This window comes from Penicillium canescens (genome assembly GCF_028828765.1).
Source record: "Penicillium canescens strain IBT 15451 chromosome Unknown utg000009l_segment0_segment0, whole genome shotgun sequence".
Lineage (NCBI taxonomy): Eukaryota > Fungi > Ascomycota > Eurotiomycetes > Eurotiales > Aspergillaceae > Penicillium > Penicillium canescens.
Genome location: NW_026703971.1, coordinates 267,008 through 288,749, shown reverse-complemented (window position 1 = coordinate 288,749; position 21,742 = coordinate 267,008). Strand labels below are relative to the sequence as shown.

At 50.1% G+C, this 21,742-nt stretch overlaps 2 protein-coding genes across 2 annotated transcripts; both read left to right on the top strand.

Moving 5' to 3' along the window:
• Window positions 1–1,772: 1,772 nt before the first annotated feature.
• N7446_011814 (uncharacterized protein) lies at window positions 1,773–2,060 on the top strand (the record flags this gene model as incomplete). The annotated part of the gene is made up of 2 exons (XM_058520556.1): window positions 1,773–1,800; window positions 1,831–2,060. The coding sequence occupies 2 exons, from the start codon at window positions 1,773–1,775 to the stop codon at window positions 2,058–2,060; spliced, it is 258 nt and encodes an 85-aa protein (XP_058366842.1).
• Window positions 2,061–4,133: 2,073 nt separating this feature from the next.
• On the top strand, window positions 4,134–4,718 carry N7446_011813 (uncharacterized protein; the record flags this gene model as incomplete). Its single annotated transcript, XM_058520555.1, has 1 exon — window positions 4,134–4,718. One exon carries the CDS (start codon window positions 4,134–4,136, stop codon window positions 4,716–4,718), a length of 585 nt encoding a protein of 194 aa, XP_058366841.1.
• Window positions 4,719–21,742: the final 17,024 nt, after the last annotated feature.

Genomic DNA, 21,742 nt, shown 5'->3' with positions numbered 1-21,742 from the left:
GCACTGGAATCATCTCGGGGTCGATTGACTAGGATCCTCGATGACTGGGATCACCCTTGCAGACTCAACCTGGCAGGGCTGCCAGGCATAGGAAGAGAAGGTTGAAGGATTCTATATTCTTGATTGTCCTATGTCTTTTACCATGTGGAGAGTATCCAATGATGTACAGTATCCAACGATGTTGCAATGAAGAGTTACCGCAGGGAAAGAAGCTTATATCTTTTCGAAAACTCATATTACAGCTTTTCTGGAATGTGTCTGCGAATAATCCCGCATGTTCTAGTGTCGCTTTTATTAACCCAATACATTATAAACAAAAAACTACGGGTCCAATGACAGTGTGGGCAGTGTAGCTAGCGGAGAAAGTGTCAATTAACTCGGCCGTCCCGCATTGCATCATGACAGCTACCCGAAGTAGATGTCGCCAGCTCTTACAGACCACCGAACCTTCTCCCTGGAGACCGCTTCAACAATGTTTGAGGAGTATTGTCGTCTTTTATTCTGCTTCGAATGGCCCTCTGGATGCAATCGTTTCTTGCTAGATCCAGCGATCTCTTCAAACTGAAGATTTCCAGTCTGGGATTGACCACAAGTGCATCAACAATCGAGGAATGCCCACCCTTGACCGCCAACATCAATGGATCTTCAGACCATCGATTCCTGATGTTGACATCAATCAGATCATGGCTTAGTAGTGCTTGGACCATCTCCAAGTCACCACCACTGGCGGCAACGCAGAGAGCAGTGTCGTGAGTTACGATCGTACTTTCATTGATGTTCAGACGTGCACTAAGAGCCTTACCACATCGAGATGGCCATGTGCAACCGCTCGACAAATAGGCGGATCTATTACATCCCTTCCATTGATCTCCACACCCTCCATACTCAGTTGACAAGCAACCGTGTTCACGCGACCGTGATATGCACCACGGAGATTGGAGAGTGGCCTCCAACACAGAGATTCAGACTGATCCCTGGCACCGCAAGCAGCCGTCGTAGGAGCACGGTATCTAACCTGGCCGCGGCGTGGTGGAGAGATGTAGACGGCGTCTCGAATCTCCCGCGGCCTCCAACAAAATTGACGTTGATGTCTTTCTCGGCTAACAGCATTTCGGTTATCTCGTCGCATGACGAGTAAGTAGACAGCCAAAGTGGCGTATTGCCATCTTTGTCTTTGCAGTCCACATTGGCACGAGAGTAAATCAGGAGCATATTGACCACTTCGAGGCGTCTACTATGGACGGCGGGATGGAGCGGCGTATCACCATTCGGGTCGTGGGCGTCCAAGTTCAGACCTTTTTCTCCGAGAAGCCGTTTGACAACATCTATCGACCCATAGGCCACTGCTTGGTGAAGAGGTAGCTCAGCCTCTTGTGATGATTTGGTACTAAGGAATACCTTAGCCATCGCATCGTTTTAAAAAAATCATTTCCATCACGGGTCTATTGAAGCGACGTGCACAGTCCCATGGCGAGTGGCCCGAATCATCCTGTAGATCAGGGTCGCTGCCTCTAGAAAATAGCAGATGCACGAATCCTATTCGGCCTGCGAAGACTGCTAGGTGGAGCGCCGCTCGGCCGGGTTTGCGCTTGATGAAGAACTCGGTATGACGATTTGTCTAGCCCTTCCGAAAATGTTTGATCTTGTCAGGCAGAACCCCAAGGAGGGTAAGCGACTACTGGCCAGACTATTAGCATCATCTGGCACCGGGTGTAAAAAGGGCTTTTTCAGCAGTGCATGAGACACCTTTTATTATTCTCGAGTGTCTCTTGATGAAGCGACTATTCACGACTTTGCAACGTATATGCGCTCAGAGAAATTCAATTATAGTGGCAGCAGTTAAGTCGCGTGGAAAAGCCGATGGAGGCGAGAGCCAAGAGGCACTTGGAGAGGATGAAGCGCTGAAAGTAAAGTTGAGAGGACGCCGCGCCAATCAGGGTGATGAAGAGGTGGAAGAGAGAGAAGACGTCGAGAGTATTATTGAGTTTGAAACCACAAACCAAGCAGAAGGTATGCTAGCAGAGACAGCGGAAACAGACTGGCCGTCACTACACAACTGAACGAAGATGCGAAGCAGATCTGCTTCCACCCAAATCACGCAACTGGGTAATAGTAGTGAGAATAGATCTTCTGGTAGGGTCACAATGTCTTCAGGTCACCTGCAAGACTACGAGCTATATTTATTTATCTTTATTATGAGCCGGTTTCAATTTCATTTGTCAATAATATTTGTCCTGAATACTCCTTGCCATAGGCTAGGACAATCGAACATTGGCTTTACCATTATATAATTTAAAAATACAGCACAATTTTATGTAAAATGACATGTCAAATTTTTTTCCTTTTGTGGTTTACACAGGTGGGGTACCATTTACAGTAGTCTTGAGTTGGGTTTTGGGCGGGTTTTCGCGAGGTTTACTTTTCCCTTTCCTCTCGCTTCATTCTTTACAGGGAAAATCACAACCTCTTCCTCTGCTACTCCCCAGTACGAAATGATAGACTTGTCCATAAAACCACTCGCTTGAAGGGAAAAATAAACCGAGGAAAGGGAAACGACGCCTTCTTAGTAAGACCGAAAAATATGTGGAAAGTGGCCCTAATATGAGGGGCTAGGAATTCTACTGAATGATCATATCCTGAACCGAAATCATAGTTGCCTTCTACACCGTCGTGTTGGTGGCTTGGTGTGGTGAATATAAATATTGTGACCAGGTATTCTGATGTTAAAGAACCTTTCTGCAAAATACTGTGCCGCACTGCTTCTCGATAGGCAATATCGCTACTAAGCAAGCGGGAGCATCGAAAAATTGAAGTCGCTTGTTCAGACATCCAGAGCAAGTCTGCGTGGTTAGACGCCGGTTGGAAAGATTGGGTGGAATCTGCCAGTGCACCGAGAATCCTGAGCCATTCCATTTACAGATACTGACTCGGTAGTAACGGCGCTGCGCAGTAGCCGAGAAGTCTCGGCTGCGTTTCATTTGCGCATCTCGAATAATTTCCTCAGCGTCCTTAACGGGGCCTTACGAACCAAACTCTATATTTCACCGAAGTAACGCAGTTAGCGTAGCCTTTGTGGGACAATAACTTATGTTACTATTGTGTCGGATTGACAGATACTGGTATGTGCTAGTATTGAGGTGTCCCATTGAGATCCATTGATTGTTGTATCTATCTGGATCCTGCTGTTGAAGCGTTATCAGATTTCAGGAGTCGTTCCCAGCGTGTTACGACGCTGGTATGCCGAGCGTACCCCGTTTACCATACAGAGACAGAGAGAATGGGTACTTGATGAATAACCCTGTCCTTTGTGGTAAAATACCACCCCCTCAGTTCGACATATGGTCTTATGCACGTTAGCTTGACCGGCTTGTCAGTTCCACTCATAAACTCCGCATTTTCTGCGGACAGCAGGGCACAGTACTGGAAACTCTATGCAAAAGCTCCACATGGCTTGATCCCACCGAATGTGGCGGGAAGTCTAAATACCAGCATTTTAATCTAACTAAAGCAGCCTGTCAGCTCCAGCCAAAGCTGTAACTTCACATGTGCATTTATATAGATTTCACATTGATCTGGAATAGGGGGCCAAATAAATACCGCATTGCTCTCACTTAATGTCATTGTCTCCCAAAATTTTGCGAATAATTCAGTCCAAAAAAAGGCCGACGTTGTGGCCCTGGCTATCTCTCCCGGCTTTGCTAAATTTGTTTTGTACGGCCTAGCAGGTCCCCGATTCTGATGGATTATGAAACCAACGAGCAACTTATAGCCCGGATACTCAGAACTCTTTCTCCATCTGTTATTGTCAACTCACCGGTGAGTATGGCACCCTCATCGTGTTATTTCCTATATCTGAGCGGCGTTATAAGGGTCTACTTGGGTGCTTTCGCGGCTTTGTGTTCCGATGCACAGAAATCGAACGACAGATCCTCTTCAGCTCGCCATCATATCAGGAAGGGGCCACCACCATGGCCGTGGAAGTAGAAATGTCTACGGAATCTTGTCAACAAAGTTCTTCGCTTGATATCACCACCTTCATAGCTGAAGCTGCATCGAGCCCTGTTGTAGTTGGTCCGGAACAATGCACTTGTTTCCCTTCCACTCCAGAGGGATTAAACACAACCAGCTTGTCGATGGTTGCTTCTAATTTGCCTTCATCCGTTTCCTCCCGGCCAGACGGAGTGATTGAGACTGGCTCTACTGATGCGGCCTATGCTCCTCTGGAGAATCATACGAATGCGGCGGCTTTCTTCAGGGCCAGATTGGGATCTCGAAACTCAAGGGCGACCTATCTAGCCCGAGCGCTCCAGGGTTTAATCAATGCCATGGAACTCGATGGAGCAACATACGCGAATCTTTGGTCCACTCGGGAAAGGATTTTCTCTGGCGTTGGTACAGGGCCAGTCGCTCGCTTTCAGCGACTGTTCCATGGTTTTCTTCGGGTGAAGCGTGGCCGCGACGATTATGACTGTGCAAGTCGCCTCTGTCACATATTCTTGGATCATGATCTTGAACAGTTGGCGACCTCTGACCTCCTCCACTTATCCCGTGGCCGTGGCAGAAAGTCTGCCGCTCTGTCTTTGCACGCAGCAAGCATATCAGCCTCCATAGGCGCTGTGAAAACCGATCGTAAGGCTGGACAGAGGTACATGCAAATTCTGATGGATGCTGGCCCGGGGCTATTGCTCATGCTTGGTAGCCAGGTAAACACAGTGTAAGTGTGTTGTATGCCTTCCAGACGTTTGCAAGAAACTGACTAGATTGAAACAGGTGGGAAAGAAAACTAAGTAAGGGAGATGTCTCTCTTCTACTAGAATATCTCAGATTGCAGCGGCCTGAAATCCTGGAGAAAGGCTGCTCACTAAATAAAGTGGCAACAGCATTGATTCTTCAGGGTTTCTTAGCGTATGGCTGGACGTGCAAGGAACTTTCCGAACGCCCGTCTAGAGTGGTGAACCGACTGCGCTCGTACATCGATGTTGCAGAACTAGCATTACGGCATGATATAGATGCAATCACTCTTCGTTCCCCCTCAGTTGCACCTTACTCACGCCGGTCAGCTACGACGGAGATAACACTTCGGATAACGCACGGCTAAAGTGCTTCAACCCTGCATCATGTGAGGCTCATGAAACACACTGCACCTGTTTCACTTAAACGTAACAGACCCTCCATCGCAGATGGTCGAAACAATATCACGAAGTTGATCGCTGATGCAGAGGCGATGCCTCACTGGGCGACGCTACTTAGGAAACCATGCCTTTTTCCAGCTAGCCCTCTTTCGCGCAAGTTGTGCCCTGGACTTTCTCCACGTATGCAAACGTGGAATTGTAAATTGCAAGACACTATGACAGTGACTTCCTTTGTCCGAGAGACAGAGGTTGTGAAGGCAAAAAATGTCGGCTCCCATATGTAGAAGGAGCCGATCGGGTATAGCTGAGCCCAAGTTGTCTTTATAATGGAGGTATTTATTCGGACTCTTGTTCATTATCCAGATAAGTGAATAATAAGCTGAGGATGAGGCGGAGTGCCACTCAAGGCCGAAGCAGTATGTTCGAGAATTTTCAGAGTTGTTGGGCAATCTGCCGCTTATCGCTCCTTACTCAGTTCCTAACCGTTTGCCCTTAACCGTTTGTTCTTACAGTAGCTAAGAAGAACGAGGAGCCTCTCAATCACATAACCTCTCCTCATCCGCAGCAACACACCTCGGGGACTTTTCTTCTGGTTCAGCCTGTGAAGGAAAACAATCCAACACACCGTGTGTCCGTATTCTTTCCCTCGCGATTATATCTTCGTGCCTGCTCAGTAGCAATTGCTCGGCGAGGTGCATCTTGGCCCATTGCCCGGAGAAAATAGTGTCGGAAGCTGAGATGTGGTCAGACACCGCTTGTATGTATTGACACGTATCGTTTATCATCATCGTATTGATTGCTGTAACTCTTAGAAGTGTCCTTTGCTGCATCTCTTGCGTCGCCAGTTTTAGCGAGAGGGTTGAGGATTTGGCTGCTCTCTTTTTCCCTTCCAGTGGGGGTAGATCTTGGTTTCCTGCCTTCATGCAGCTTTCAGGCGATTTAGAGTCTCTTGAGCTAGCAAGAAAGGTAGCACAGAGTCAGAGAGGGACCGGTCAACGGACGGCTGCGAACCTGGTTTGCGGTGCCGCGATCTCCGTGGATGAAATGGCCGATGACCTGACGGAACTTGTCACCCGATTCTTTGCCTCCATGAAACAGGCTTGTTAGCCAATGGATTCCTCGAGAAAGGGGATCCAGAAGGATGATACCAGCTTGCCATATATGTCCGTTTTGAACTTCTGTGTCCGGGGTAAGGGGCCTGTTTGATATCCGTGGCAGCTTGTAATCTATGATTGCTTGGTTCCCCCAATGGATATTGTAATGGCAAGATCTTGTAGGGGGAAAGAAAACTTGAGAGAATCGACCACAAGGACAATTATGACCTTTAAATGCTGTGGGCTGAAGCGGTCATGTCAACCTTTGAATGCATATTCACAATTATCTTTTCGCGAGTCAGCCTTATCGGCACCGGCTCCTAGGAGCACTGTGGATGTCAATATTGCCTCAAACGCGGTATAAGGGTAAGAGACCTCAGCAGATTAGCAATATTCTCAGAGTGGTTGTGACTCTCGACTAAGCCAGCCTACATCGCTTCTCACTTTGAAGGTTACGTCAGGTATCATCTCCTGCTATCCTGGAGCCTGATCATCCTCACGCATATTTGCTTGAATTTCTGCTGGGTATTTATGACAGGGAGCTGAGAAGTTCCACCATCGCTTCATTTCCATATCGAGCTGCCCATAAGAGTGGTGTCCGATGATTATTGTCCGTCGAGTCCACATCCACATCATCTCGCTCAACCGGTAGCTTCACCACCGCTTCACGTTTATACTCAGTTGCAAAAGACAGTGACCCAGCCGCATAAGACAGTGGTGTCCGACCGTACTTATTCTTCGAGTCCGCCTCCACATCGTCTCGCTCCAGAAGCAGCTTTACCACCGCTTCACGTCCATACAGAGCTGCGAGAGACAGTGGCGTTTGACAGTTCTTGTTCTTTGGGTCCACTTGAGTATTACTTTTCGCTAATAGCAGCTCTTTCAGTTTGCCCTCAGCTTCTTCTGCGAGAAGGTGCAAGATTGTATTTCCTTCTTCATCCTGGACAGAAGTGTGTCGGAACGTCAAGACTCGGGCGAGGTCAGGAACGGCGCGTAAGAGTGATAATTGGTCACGAGGGTTGAGAATCTCCGCCGTGAGGAGAATGATCTCCCTCGGGAGATAAGCACGATCTTTTGGCGTTCTCATCGTCTAGCACATGAGAGATACGGAAAGATAATAAAAACCCACAGCATTCTGGTCTTCTTCTTGCCACGCTTAGAGACGTCGTTAACCTTGAGCGCTGTTCGAGGACGAATGTGGTTGTTAGCAGAGGTTTGGGGCATTCCGTTTTGTTATACGGTTGTATTCCTGCTCATCTTAGATATCTCCTCCATTCCACATTCTCGGAATCCTAAATACGGAGAAACTTGGAGGTGATAACGTACTTCGGGGCGGGCTCTGCTTGAACTTGGCAGCCTTGTCAGAGTCCTCCAAAGCAAAGCGAGAGTGGATGTGAAACGCCAGCAGTGGACCTTGCCTTTTTCCAGTGCAAAGTTGGCAAGCTTTCTCGAAGCCTTTTTAGGGCTGGAACCTCGTGGAAAGCTCAGCCCGCGGGAGAGAATCCGAATCCTGCGGTCGCATTACCCGTGGTTCGGATGGAAGGGCTGCATGACTGGTCTAACAAACGCCAGAAGCGTACTTAGATAAATCAGCCCAGAGCGAGTGTGGACTGCAATGGATGAGGACTCATGGTCGAAAGAGTTAATTCTTTTGATTATAGTTACAAACCCGCCGAATATTGCTCACGATTGTCGTGGTTAAATCAACGCTGCAAAAAATGACAATTTCCAACGGTCAACTGTGGTCATCGGTAACCGGTGGGCCCTACCGGGTGTTCATGGTTGAACGACAATCAGATCGTCTTCAGCCGATAAGTCGTCGAGGCATACGATCTCTACCGCCTAGCCTGAACATATATCAAGGGTTTGAGCCTTGTCTGAAGGATTAAATACATGTACAATCATGGTTCTCACAAGCAATGAGAAGCACGCCTCTTCAGACAACAGTGCTGAGAGGCATTGGCAGCCTATTTTAGTATGTTATGGTCTTCTCTCCGCCTGATGAGCGAAACTGCAGTAACTCGCGTCAGATGACTGACTTGGCCTTGTCGTCGCTCCCAGCCAAGTCCGGCTACAGCCATCGGCTGGGGATGGATACGCTTGGTCGGTGACGGAATCCAAGAAGAGCCTGTTGCAGTGCTACCGTGGAGCTAAAGCAAGATTCAAAACAAATGCCTCACCTGATTTTCTGATGAGGCATTTTGATATTACAGTTCCTAATAGTTATCAAGCCGACAGAGCTTCTTTAATCGTCTCTCCGCTTCCTATCTCGCAGAAAATTACGCTAAACAGTCGAGTTACAGGCCCTTAAAATCCAGGGAAATTTTTTTTTAAATAAAAACAATTTTTCGGTTCTGAAATGTGCCAAGTGAAGTCGATTCTGGATAAGCTAAATCCGGTGCAGCTGTTTAGGGGGCAAAATGTGTTTCCAAATCAGTGCAGCAGGAGGAGTAAGCCAATACGCACTGCCGCGGATATGTATTGGCTGCCATTTGGCAAACCCCACTGTGCCTATCCTTTCCTTATTACTCCAGCCTGGTATTAAGTGTATAACTCATTAGCTTTTATTAGTAGGTCCAAACCAGATACCGAACAGGCTTCGAAACGGCTAGCTCGGGCACCACGACCAGAATCGCACTGCATACTTTTGAGCCCTTGCACAGCTTGGTCTGGCCTGGGCTATCTGTGACTTAATCTACCTTGAGAGTGGCGAGAGGGTCTCCACTGGACGGATATGAGACTCAACTTAACAGTTACCCGCATTAATCCAGGTTCTCGCAAACTCGACAGGCTTCTCGAGGAATGATCAACGCGGGCGGTGATACTGTGCTTCTGGGACACCTTGCTAACCACCAGGCTGCTTCTGGGGATTTCCCTGTCAGCCCTTCTCTGCGATCAGGGGGCTATACCATTCATTATTTCGGATTATTGCAATGGAGGATAAGGTACTCCGTACTTTAACTAGAAATTAGGGTTGACAGCTGTTACTAGCGGAAAGATATGAGTCTAGTGCACCTGGCCTGCAACCGTAAAGTACTTTATTCTTACCGGCATTACTTTAACCCCCAAGATGGCGACTGGGATCAGGCCAGAGAATAATTAGTCTTTTTGCTGCATACCATACTATATTGGTCTAGTAGCAGCATAGTATTCTATCAAGACCGGTGGGGGGCAATAAGACCGCTAGACTAAAATGCACCATGGGCAAAAGTTCTGGTTGTTACCGTCATTTATTCCTTTGAAATATCCCCTTCGCTCCGATCCAGCGACCTCCACACAGCGACCTAATACGGCCACTAATCCGGTCAGCATAAGGAAAGTTTGCGGTATTATAGCGAACTGCCAATCTATCCCGAATGAACTGGAGTTGTAGGCCCTATGTTGAAGCATCATCCTCTTATGGTCTCTCTGGACCATACGAAGAAGAATCTCCTGTAAGAAAACAACACATCACCGACGGAATCCTACGGTCCGAAATCTGCAAGATATCAGAGGGAAACACAACAGAGCATGAGACGGTGTTACACCACAGATGACTAATGAGGATTCGCGAAGGCCTCAGGAGTGAAGACCATGAGAAGAGACAGGACCGAGGATTTCGAATGTGGTTGGTCTGAACTGCGAACTTGTAATTATGCACTTAGGAGTAGGCCCTCGACCACACATTAAGGGGGAGGAGCGGCGCTTGTGGTTTTCTAGAAGGCTGATTGGACACCGTATTCGGCGGTTTGGAACCGCGATCCCACAGCCTTCTGACCTTGGAAGCCTGGTATTGCTTTAGCCTCCAGCGACCAGATAGCTGAATTGGGAGCTACTACGTATCCTTGGGAGTAAAGACGCTTCTAGTGGCCTGCTAAGGGCCTACCCAAGCTAGTTAAAATGCTCCTTTACAGGGGGAGCTGAGTAGGTGGGAATGCAGATGAAATCAGAGAAGCTGGACACTACAGGAATTGTTCCCAGAAGTGCCACCTGACAAATAGTCAAAGGATCCCAAAGCCATTGAGGGTCTAACATCTTGAACGTAGTACGTGGATGAGAGGCAAGGATGGTTTCAAGGCAGCCGTGGCGACTGAAAGCTTGCCTCGTCCGGTATTAGCGCATGGCACAGACAGGTTCTCGGCCTTGGCTGCTTCACTTGCTAAGGTTACTTCGAAAGTAATGGACTAAACCGCGTTAACATTTATCATATTACCGGGCTTGCCCTCAACCCCATCTCGACATCTCGACGTCGGCATCTCTTATTGACAGAACATGTCCATGTACGGCGACATGTCCAAGCCGGCTTCATACTCCTAACTCTCTTTGCCTTTATTACGCCCAGCGCACCGTCACTCGTTCAACAACACTCTTCAATCGCGTCCTAATCAAAGCAAATCTCATTCTGTCTAACCTATGAGCTTGCCACTATCTATCATTCCCGAGAATCAGACGTACCTCTCGACAATACCGCCCAAGCGCACCAAGTTTCAACATGGCTCCTCTTTATGCCACTTTAATCCTAATAATTCTCCTCTGCGTATCGTCAATCTCAACCTTAGCACAACCACCGGAGGCATCAGATCAATCTGAAGCGGCTGTGCCGCGATCGGCTTGGGAACCCAGTGGAGAGATCACCGCCGATCAACAGCGATCTTCTACATCAGGAGAACAGCCAGCACACGAGAAAGCGCTGCAACGGCGAATCCTCACAGCCTTGACATCTTCCCCCTTGGAACTCCCAACACCGTACGATACCCTCTCCTACGACTTCGCAAACTCAACCAGCTGCATAAACTTCTACAAGAAATGGCGCGCAAACTCAACAATCACTGACTGCCACGCCGTATCCCTCCTCCTCGCAAACTCCAATTCCTTTTTCCACACCCTAACCTCAGCCGCCGCTACATCCCGCGTCCTCGACGCTTCCTGCTCCCAGGATGTATCCCAATGCTCCGCAATCATGATCTCCCTCGCGGCAGACCTCCTCAACAGCGATAATTGCGCTGAGGATTACGGAAATGGGAATGCAGTCGTGACGGGCACGTATAAGGACTTGGTCGCTTATGAACCGATGTACCGTGCCACTTGTCTGACTAGCCTGTCGACGCAGGATTACTGTTTCGTCGACGCTGTGTCGAATTTCTCCGCGCCCGATGATTATAATGTTTACTTTATGCCTATTGGGAGTGCGTTAAGTGCTGGTGCGAAACCTACTTGCAGTCAGTGCTTGCAGGCGACTATGGATCTCTTTGCTCCTTGGGCGGAGAAGGATGGTCAGTCTCTTGATACCTACCTTACCTCGGCGAGGATTATCAATGCGCATTGTGGTGCTGGGTTTGCCAGTACTAATGTCGCTGTGGGTTCGTATCAGGTTACGGCTGGGGCTGGTCTTACTATGCCACTGCCCGGTCTCTGGTCTGCGCCGGTGATTGGATTGGTGCTTGCGATTTTAACTAATCTTGATTGTTTATATCTTCTTGTTTCTGTTTTGTTCCATCTGTAGACACTTCCTCTCTCTTTTTTGTTCGTTTTGGAGGCTGTTTGAGGACAGCCACGTGTTATGACAGCGAAGAGCGTGGTTTTCCGCTTTCTAGTATGATGATGATGATGTATTCATTTGCCCGATGTAGCTCGCTCTATATATATGCTGCTATGCGGGAGTGCTGTCAGGCCTGCCGACAGCTGGAAAAAGGTGGTCGCCAGCCCACTGGGCGACCGTTGGAAACTCGTACGGGTTTCTGGTCAATCGCCCTCGAATGGAAATATGTAAATGAACAAAAGAAATGCACGGATGCAAACATAAACAAAAAGCCAAAATGACGTCATTTACCCTGATCACGGGTGGGAGGCCCCGCCTACTTCCCACCATTCCGACGTCCACTTCTCCCCAACCGTTCAGTCTTGTCGGCTGCTGCTTGCGCGCTCGCTTAGATCAAGGGAATGCAGTGGACCTGGCACTGCACTCCTACGGGCGCCATCCTTCTTCTTCCGTCACACTGTCTAAGGGGTCATTATCTCCGCTCCTTTGTCATCCCCCTGCTCCTCGCCTAGAGCCGTGGGATCGACTGTCTGAAATTGGCCTAGAAGACCGGTCTTGACCATGAATTCGGCCACAACTGTGCGGGCCTCCGGTCGTGTGAAAAGTTCGTCCCGGTGGAGAGCGACTCCCTGGTATGAGAGAGCGCTTCTCATCCAGTCTCGCTCGTCCTGGTGCAAGGGGCATTCCAGCAGGACGTGTGACACTGTTTGGCTACCAAGATCGCAATCACACCGCGCTGTTTCGCGTCGGTTGATACGATTCAGGTAAGCCCCTAGGCCTATTCGCCCAGTTCTAAGCTGCATCAGAATTGATGTCATCGCTTTGCGCAAGCCCGTCCAGTATTCTAGCGTCTTCTTTGTTGGTGCTTCAATCAAGCGTTTCGTCGGACGACTGGTCGTTTCCTTCGCCCACGTTCTGTCCCACTCCAGCTTCGCTTCTCTGCGAATTTGTCGTCTCGCTGCGGCTGCGAGACGTATGTCTCGGTTGAGAGGGTTATGCAGCCCGTCCGGTTCCTGCGCCGCTTCTTTTGCGTGTTGGTCCACGATCTCGTTGCCAATGACTCCTTGGTGCGCAGGAATCCATCTGAGTTCTGTCCGAATGCTTCTGCCCGCAAGTTGTCGGATCAGGTTGAGGCATCCTGCTAGATAGACCTGTCCTGAGGGCATCCGCGGTCGCCTCAGCGCCTTCAGCGCTGCTTGGCTGTCTACAAAGATGACTACCCCGTTCTTCGCCTGCTTAGCCCATGGCTCTGTGCTGTCCAGAACCATTTCAAGTGCCATCTCAATGGCTCGAAGCTCTGCCGCATATACGGTGGACGTATTATCATCTCCCATCTGGCTATGAGCATGTTGATCCTCAAGGTCCACGACCGCTGCCGCTCCGATCCTTCCATCACTCCCGCTCCCGTCGGTGTACAGTATCAAGGGTCTTTCTCTTGGGTCTTTCGTCAGGACCTGGTTGTGATTGTTGACCGCAGCTTCTCTGTCCTCGATGATCACCTCTGGTGGCGCTTGCCATGGTGCCAGGACAAATGCCGTTCGACTCTCCCATCTTCTCGCCAAAGTCCCCGGGGGAGCCGTGAGGCATCCGTCCGTCCTCCAGGCCTGCGCCTCCATTGGTGTCCATCCAGCCCACTGTCTCTCGTCTGCGGGTCGACGTCGCAACATCAATGGCGGGACGGCGAATATCGGTCCTGTTCGTAGTCGCAGAGCCGTTTCCTTCACCAATCGGTTCATGTGAACAGCGATAGGCGGTAGGTGAAGCTCTGTATTCAGTGCCTCTGCTGCCGTGGTTTTGAAAGCTCCACTGATGAGGCATGCTGCCTGTTTTTGTATTGCCGCGAAAGGCTTACTGATTTTGTGTGCCTTGGAATTACTGATGAGCATAGGTTGATACCACGCGGAAACCCCAAAGAGCATTTGTGGGATGATCACTGCTTGGTAAATCTTTCGCATTGCGTAGAATGAGTCTCCCCACGTTGAGCCCGTCAAGCTTCGTAGTGCGTGGAGAGAGACGCCGGCCTTGGCCACCGCTTTCTCGCGGTGATGGTGGAATTCCAGACCCGGATCCAGCCAGTAGCCGAGGTATCGCTCAGCTGTCCTTGTGGCTGTCACGGTGTGACCTCGTAGAGACAGCGATGTGTGTTGTGGGTCGACTTCCCTGGTGTTTACAGAATGCACGAGTGCATACTTCTTCGGGTCAAAAACTGATGCATGTTTCTCGGCCCATTGGTCGGCTTTGCGGCATGCCGCCCTGAGTTTCTTGATGGTTTCGCGTTCGCTGTCTCCCTTTGTCATGAAGCAAGCATCGTCGACCCACCCGTTGCTAGTCACACCGTTACCGCAGTTCTCAACGAGGTCTGCGTTGTAGATGAGATATAGAATGGGTGAGATCGGTGATCCTTGAGGGATGCCTGTAGGTGTCGGGATTCGATCAGATGTGCCCTCGGGTATGCGGATCCGTGTGCTTCGGTTGGTCAAGGAGGCCCTCACCCAGGGAACGAAGTGTCCCAGACGTCGTTTCTTGAGGTTGTGTAGTAGACGTTCATGGGAGACATTGTCGTACGCTCCAGACACGTCCAGCATTAGCAGAGATACCACTGGCTTGCCTTTTCCCCATGCGGTTTTGATTCGGTCGATGATAATGTGGATAGCATGATCGGTGGATATGCCCTTTCGCCCGCCTAGATGGGTTCGTGGGAGTAAACCGTTGGTTTCTGCTGCGTAGCTGATCCGTCGCGCGACAACTGCCTCCAGAAACTTCCCGAGCGTGTTCAGCAGCGCGACGGGTCTGTAGGATTTTGCGAGCTGGTAGTCACTTTTGCCTTGCTTCCGGAGCACCACCGTGATTGAGCGCTGGAAATGTGAAGGGTTGTACCCCGTGTTTATGCATGCGTTGAATAACTGGACCACTGTTTCTAGGATCACCGGTATCTCGATAAGCTTGTGCCAGAGAGAGTTTGGTATACCGTCTTCTCCGGGTGCTTTCCCTGCTTTCGCTCCTCGCACCGCCTCCTGTATCTCTTGAGCGGTGACTGCTGGAAACTCAATTTGCTGTGGGTACAGGAATGAATCTGTGTCGGATAGATCGGCTGGTGGTGGTTTTGGGAAGAAGGCAGTGCGGAATGCCTCTGCCTTTTGCTCAACTGTTTCCGCGAGAGTCCCAGGTATTTGGGGATCTTGTATTTTCAGCGAAGGGGTGATACCCTTCTCATATGCTCCGTCTCGGTTTCTTGCCCATTTAGCCAATCGCCACATACCCTGTGGGCCATCTTCAACGACCTGCTGGACTCGGCGCCGGTGCGCCCTTGACAAGGTTTTCTTGACGAGTCGTGTTTTTCTGTTGCGTGCTTCAGAGTAGCACATCCAGTCGTAGGGGTCTTGAGTTCTCGTATGTTTGCGACGGAGGCGACGAACCTCTTTGACCGCAACTTTACACTCGTCGTCAAAGTCGGGGTTCGACCACGCGGATGGTTTTGCCCATGGGGTTGATTCCTCGATTGCTGTTTGGATCGCTCCCATCAGCTCCTGGCATTTGGCTTCTATCCTTTGCGGATTTGCCCGGTATAGGCCTCCTGTCCGTAGACCTCCTTCGATCTTCTGGATGAGTTTCTGATCATCGGTTGCGTTCCAGTTTCTTCTCTTCTGTTGTACTGCAATGGGTGTAATAATATCAAGCACAGTCCTGATCGGGAAATGGTCGGATGCGTGTTCGATGTCATCCGCCCTCTCGCAATTGATAAGCCTGTTGACAAGGTTGGATGTGATGAAGGTGAGGTCAATCACCGACGACTGATCGTTTCGAGACCAGGTAGGTCTGCCTTGTTGGGTCGTCAACTCGAGTCCCCATTCATTAGCGATTTCTAGGAGTTGCTCGGCCTCCTGATCGAGCCTGGTCCCTGTTCCTCCCCATCTCGGGTGATGCGCGTTCATATCTCCAAGGATGATGTGTTCTCCATGAGGTCGTTTTGACAGCTCATTTCTCAGATGTCTAAGAGTATTGCTGCCCGGCCTATTGTATATGTTGTGTATGAAGAGATCTGTCCAGTCTCTGCCCTGATGAGCCTTTCTAAGTTTCAGTAACTGGTAGTCCTGTGAGACGAGTTGACACGACCAAGTGCTCGGGTCAAGCCTTTTAGACACAAACAGGCATACGCCCGGTTGGGAGAGATCCGAGGCTTGGACTTGATTGTCCTGGCCTTGGGTTGTTCCGTCGGCAGCTGCTTTTGGTGGGTAAATTAGCTGGAATGTTGCCGTCGCTGGTTGGTGTGTTGTGTGTTGCATTTCGTTCTTCCATGGCTCCTGCACCGCGACGACGTCCGCCGCGAGGACATTTCTGTCTCTGAGGAACGTTGCCATCACTGGCCACGATTTGTGTACGTTGTATTGAAGAATCTCAAACGATTTCATTGATCAGTTTGTTCGTCATCGCTTCGTTCGCTGGCCTCGTGCCATACTTCATCATTTGGGTCTTCGATTGTTGGTGCATCCGTCGTAAAAATCGGCGGAGAAGATCCGATTGGTATCGCTTGTCGCTGCTTGTATTTCAGAACCACCAATTTGCGGTATTCGGGGCTCTCCGGGTCCAGTTCGTCCTCGTCATCAGGCTCGGACGTGTTACCGGCCATGTTGACAGAGGTGACCTCGTTAATGAATTGGGTAAGTCGGTGTTCCCGGCTATCCTGCGGAGTGTCAGGTTGAGGGAGATCGGCCGGAGTGGGTTGAATGCTGAGCCATTCATTGTCGTCTGGTTGCTCGTCCATGGTGTCGTCCGGCTCGCCTGTGCGGCGCCTTTTCGAGGCCGCTTGGAGCCTTGTTGACCCTTGGCATGCTAGTGGTATCATTGCTGGTTTCGGATTCTTTGGCCTCGTTCTTGAGCCTTTTGGGCGACCAGGACCTCTTTTGAGCTGAGTAGGCTGAATAGGCTCAGTGTTTTCCTCTGGTGATGTTTCTACTTCTATTGCTGCAGCCTCCACGTCGATTACAGCATCCTGGGGGTTCCGCCGGGGCTCTTCCCCCCTTGCTCCTCTGGAGCGTGTATCGACGCTTCGAGTCCATTCGTGGCCATGGGGTCTGCCCTGGTCGAAGTTGCTTCTTTGCCAGTGCTTGCCGTCACTCGGAGGTGCAGAGGAACGCGGTGATATGCAGGGCAGTTGGCCAGCGCTTGCTTGGCTTCGTTCATCGCTGCAACCTTCACCGGACATTCCCGACTTGTAGGGCGATGCCCTTCACCACAGTTGGCGCACTTGACTGGTATCGCTTGCCCCTTCGTCGACGGACACTCCCAGGTCGGGTGTCCGTTGGCGCAGTGACCGCATTTGAATAAGTTGGAACAGTGTGACTGGATATGCCCCGGCTTTTGGCATTTTCTGCATAGCTTTATCCGCCCCTCACGACAGAATCGTGATGCATTGTGAATTTGCTTCCCCCACACGACTCCCGAGATGATCGCGCGATTAGCCACGACTGGGCTGGTGAACTCGATCAGGATGGAGCCCTCCGCCCTCTCACCCGGACGGGTCATCCATCCTAGATACTGAATCTTAGCGCCTTCGCCCCAGTTGTTCTGCCTGAGCAGCTCAGCCGCAACGTCAGCCATCGTCTCCGGAGTAACCTTCATGGACCTCACGGGAATATGGTACGCCACCACTCCCCATGACGGTTCTTGGACCACCGAGCCTGGTCCAAAGGCTCTCAGCCACGCAGCATGTTTGCGGAGGACCTCTGCCCCTGCCGCACTGTTGGCGATCATTGCCACATCCCCCGACGGCAATTTTCGAGCAGCGACAAAGAAAGCCTGTCCGGCCAGTACCCCTGAATTCTTCTGACGGGCATTTGATACCCTCTGTCGTTCAGCCCTCTCGACCAAATCTTTTGGTGTCAATCCACGGATTTGCTCGCGGTTCATTCCGACCTTGACGATGACCTCTCGGTCCTCGCGAAGTTCCATTTCCGGTACTCCTGGTGACGATGTGCCGCCGCTCCGGGTGATAGGAGCCGCAGCCGTAGCCAAGTCGCGCTGCCATTCTTTGGCCCGGAAGTTGCGCCACGCTGCCGCAGAGTTCGCCGCGGGGGTAGATAGTGCCGTCGATAATGTGCTCGTTGTCTTTTCAATGGTATCCATTCGCTGGTTCAGACGTTCGGTGTCGATGTTGATTTTGGTCAACGCCTCGAGCACCTTGGCCATCCCCTGGCCGTCTCCCCGTTGGGCGTTGAGTGCGTACTGGCGGACGGCGCGAATATACCCAGTGACATATCGGTCCTCCGTGCCATTGTTTTCGATGTGGTTGAGCACCCTGCGGGCCCCTTCCGCGATGTCGTCCATGGATCGGGGCGGATCCGCGAGGGCCGTGGTTTTTGGTGTTCCTCTCCTGTCAGGGGGCAAAATCTGTGCGTTCGCACCCGTCCCAACCATCGCTGCCATCTCCCCTATGAAAAGGGTATTAGGCCGTAGCGCTTGAGGTTACGATTACGATGAACTAATTCACGAGGCCTTGGGACCTCTGATTGGTTAGATATTTCAAGAAAACGTTTTTGCCAAGAAAGTGTTGTTCCCCCTTCCGCAAACCGAATTTAACCGAAGACTCAACTGCGTTTGGACTTTGTAAAATGCTTTCCTCACCATCGCTTTTGATCATGACTGAGCTTGGGGGCTCTGCTCCCCAGTCGTATTACAGACTGGCCCAAGAACGGGAATTCTACAAGGCTTCGTTTGAGCCCCACGTACATGTAATGGATGCTGATTCTTCGGTGAGGCAGGTATATCCCTCGTAAACAATTCGGTCGCATTACGCCCCCTTCGACAATGCTAGCCAGAATACCCTTAAACCGCAGCTCTCCGGTGACACAGCCCTGAACTCGTTTGCCCAGCTAGGCGCTATCCGTTTGGGAGCTTGGCATGCTTTTCTCTCACTCTTCAATCGGGACCCACCAAGCATGTGGTCGCAGAAGCCACTCCGTCATTGAGTTTAGTAGGCGGCCATGTTCGTGATCAGCGTGACAATCTTCGACTGGATTGCTGTGTGATGCCCAAAGAGAAAGGACTCTGCCACTATGTGGAGGGTCTACCGTCCGAGCAAGCTACAGAGTATGCCGATGTTGTAGGTGATCGCACATTGGTGGTCTTGGATATGAGCAAGAACAGCCGATTTGACCGACGTGAAGTATTGAACGCATTTCCAACGTCAAGTTTTATGCTGCAGTTCCCATCATCAGCCCTCGAGGGTACACAATTGGAGCTTACAGTGTGATGGACACCGAAGCGAGGACGTCAAATCCCGACCAACATGATTTGCAGATTATGAAGGATATGGCTGGAACGATCATCGAGCATCTAGCAGTGGAACACTCTGCACTCAAAAATTACCGGGCGGAACGGATGATCGTCGGCCTAGGCAGCTTTGTGGAGGGCAGGTCAACTCTTCGTGATTCATAGCGAGAGACCAACGCACAGTATGCTGCCTCGGAACAGTCCGGAGAGACTGTAGAAGGCCAGTTGAATATCCAGCAACAGCATCTCCAGGAACGTGCCACGAACAAAGGTCAAACAGGCCTTGCTTTCCGCGACTCACCAGGGAAAGCCAAAGATGACACCAATTCTTAACCAAACAGCAATGGATCACGGTCAGACCGCAATCCAAGATCCAAGGTTGAAGTCGAGACAATACTGTCCGAAGCGTGCTTGCGGGGGAAACCCTCCAGGATGACAGCCTGTCGTCCGGCATCAAGCGGGGGTGCTCGCGAGCAGCTAACTTGATTCGAGAATCGATTGGAGCTAAGGGTGTGATATTTCTTGATGCCAATAGCGAGCGTTTTGGGAGCCTAGTCAAGCAAACCCATCGCAAAGTCTCAGGACCAACCTCGAAAGACCTCTCTTCAAGCGGCGACGAAAGTACAGACTCAGCATCTTCTTCAAAACGTCACATGCGGGCCTTGACACTTCATACGTCGCCTATCTCGACACCAGTTAAGGATTTACTGTCAAACCCCGCGAAGGATATCATCTGTCAGTTCGCGGTACTCGAAACTCGCTACCAGCGTTATTGCCGAGGCTCTGACCTTGCGGATGGGCGCTATTTCCAAATTGCCACCCCGCTACTAACTCTTGTCACCGATCAGTCTCCAGTCAATGACTCGAGAATAATCACTCGCGAAATACTACAATCCTTTCGCCGAATCAGTCTTAAAGGCGCCTGGAATGATGACTGTCATCTGAAAGCTATCGCACGTCGATGGAGCCGTCTCTGTCACGAGGTAGAGGAGATTGCAGCTTCATGACGCTTGGAAACCAAACTACTGGGGCTCGCTCAGGTAGATTACATCATCATACCCGACCAGCCAATGACCCACACTGGCTAGGAGCTCTGCCACCCAGGCTTTTTCTCACTTACAGCAATTTTGTATGGGCTATCAAACGGAGGGCATCAAGCTTGAACCCGTGTTGACTGGATTCCTTGACGAGAGTCGGAATTATCTACAATATCGCCTTAAGCTGCACAAGGAACCCTGTCTTCCATTCATTTATCCATTTATCAGAAAGCACCAATAGCTTCCTGAGTGCATTCTTGGCAGCGGCGAGATAATCGCACGATACCCAATCTATCCTTCAGTCAAAAGCAGAGAGCTTCCTTCTTCTTTCGTTCTTCCATCTACGCAACTCATTTCTCTTGCTGGAGCCGTGACGGGAAATCGATAATCTTCACAAAGTCAGCAATGTCAATAGTTTCATCAAGTCTATCTTAGATCCCTCAACCTGACCAACACTCAACGTAGTTCATTAACTCAGCATAGCGACCATATACAATCTTGCGTCTTGTGCTGTGCTCTTCGGTACTTAACGATCTATTTTTTGAATCAAGACGGAAGGCTTTCACCGCAGCTTTAACCCCGTCGATATTTTTTGGACGCTGGGAAATTACCGCGGGTGAGAGAAGAGATTTGCGTGTCAATTTGATTAGTCGATACGCGTCCCTCAAATTGGCGAAGAAAGACCAGGAATCCTTGAGACCCCAAAGCAACTCTGCGCTTCTCCAATCTTCTCAATGTCAGGCCAGGATGGAATATTCTGACTTGTCGGGGTATGCATACCGTGTCTTGTCCCGGGTTCTGGCTCTTCCAAAGTTCCTGAGGTCATGTTTCTTGCTACAGTCAACTCTCGCTTATACCACGGTGGGATATTGCACATTCTTGATAATAACACATCCCTTGCTTGGATGGCCCCTTCATTCCAGTTTTTTCCATATAAATTGACAGAATATAACACATTTTGTTTTACCACACTTTCTTCCTCTCAAATCTGCTTAGTCAGCGCAATCAACCAATCAGAATGCCTCAATCTACAAGCTCTCCTACCCTCCCGACCCCACCCAAGCGCGTCAGAATGGGACCAAAGCGTACCAAATTGGGTATATCAGACGCGCAGAAACAGGCACTACGGGCATTTTGGTCTAATACTAGCCCAAAGCCCACGCAGACTGCATGTGCTAAGTGGTTTGAGGACCAATTCAAACAAGTGATTGACCGGTCAACCATATCAAGGATCCTTTCATCCAAATACAATTATCTTGATACGGGCCCTGCAGGGGCAAACAAACGATCTTCATCCTCTCATTGGCCATTATTGGACCAAAAGCTATATGACTGGGCAGATAACCATATTGGCAATGGAATACCAATAAATGGCCCTTTGATCCAAACTAAAGCAGCTGAGCTTTGGAGACAAATACCGGAATACAAAGATCGGACCAAACCTCAATTCTCTGAGGGTTGGTTAACTCGCTTCAAACAACGCCACTCTCTTCAATATCATACTTTCCACGGAGAAGCTGCCTCAGTCCCATCCTCGGTACATGATCAGATCAAAAGCACCAAATCGATTTGCAATCAATTCAAACCGTCCGAAATCTACAATATGGATGAAACTGGCCTATTTTGGCGACGTATGCCAAATGGTGGTCTTTCAAAGGGAAAAATTGCTGGCAAAAAGCTTGATAAAACACG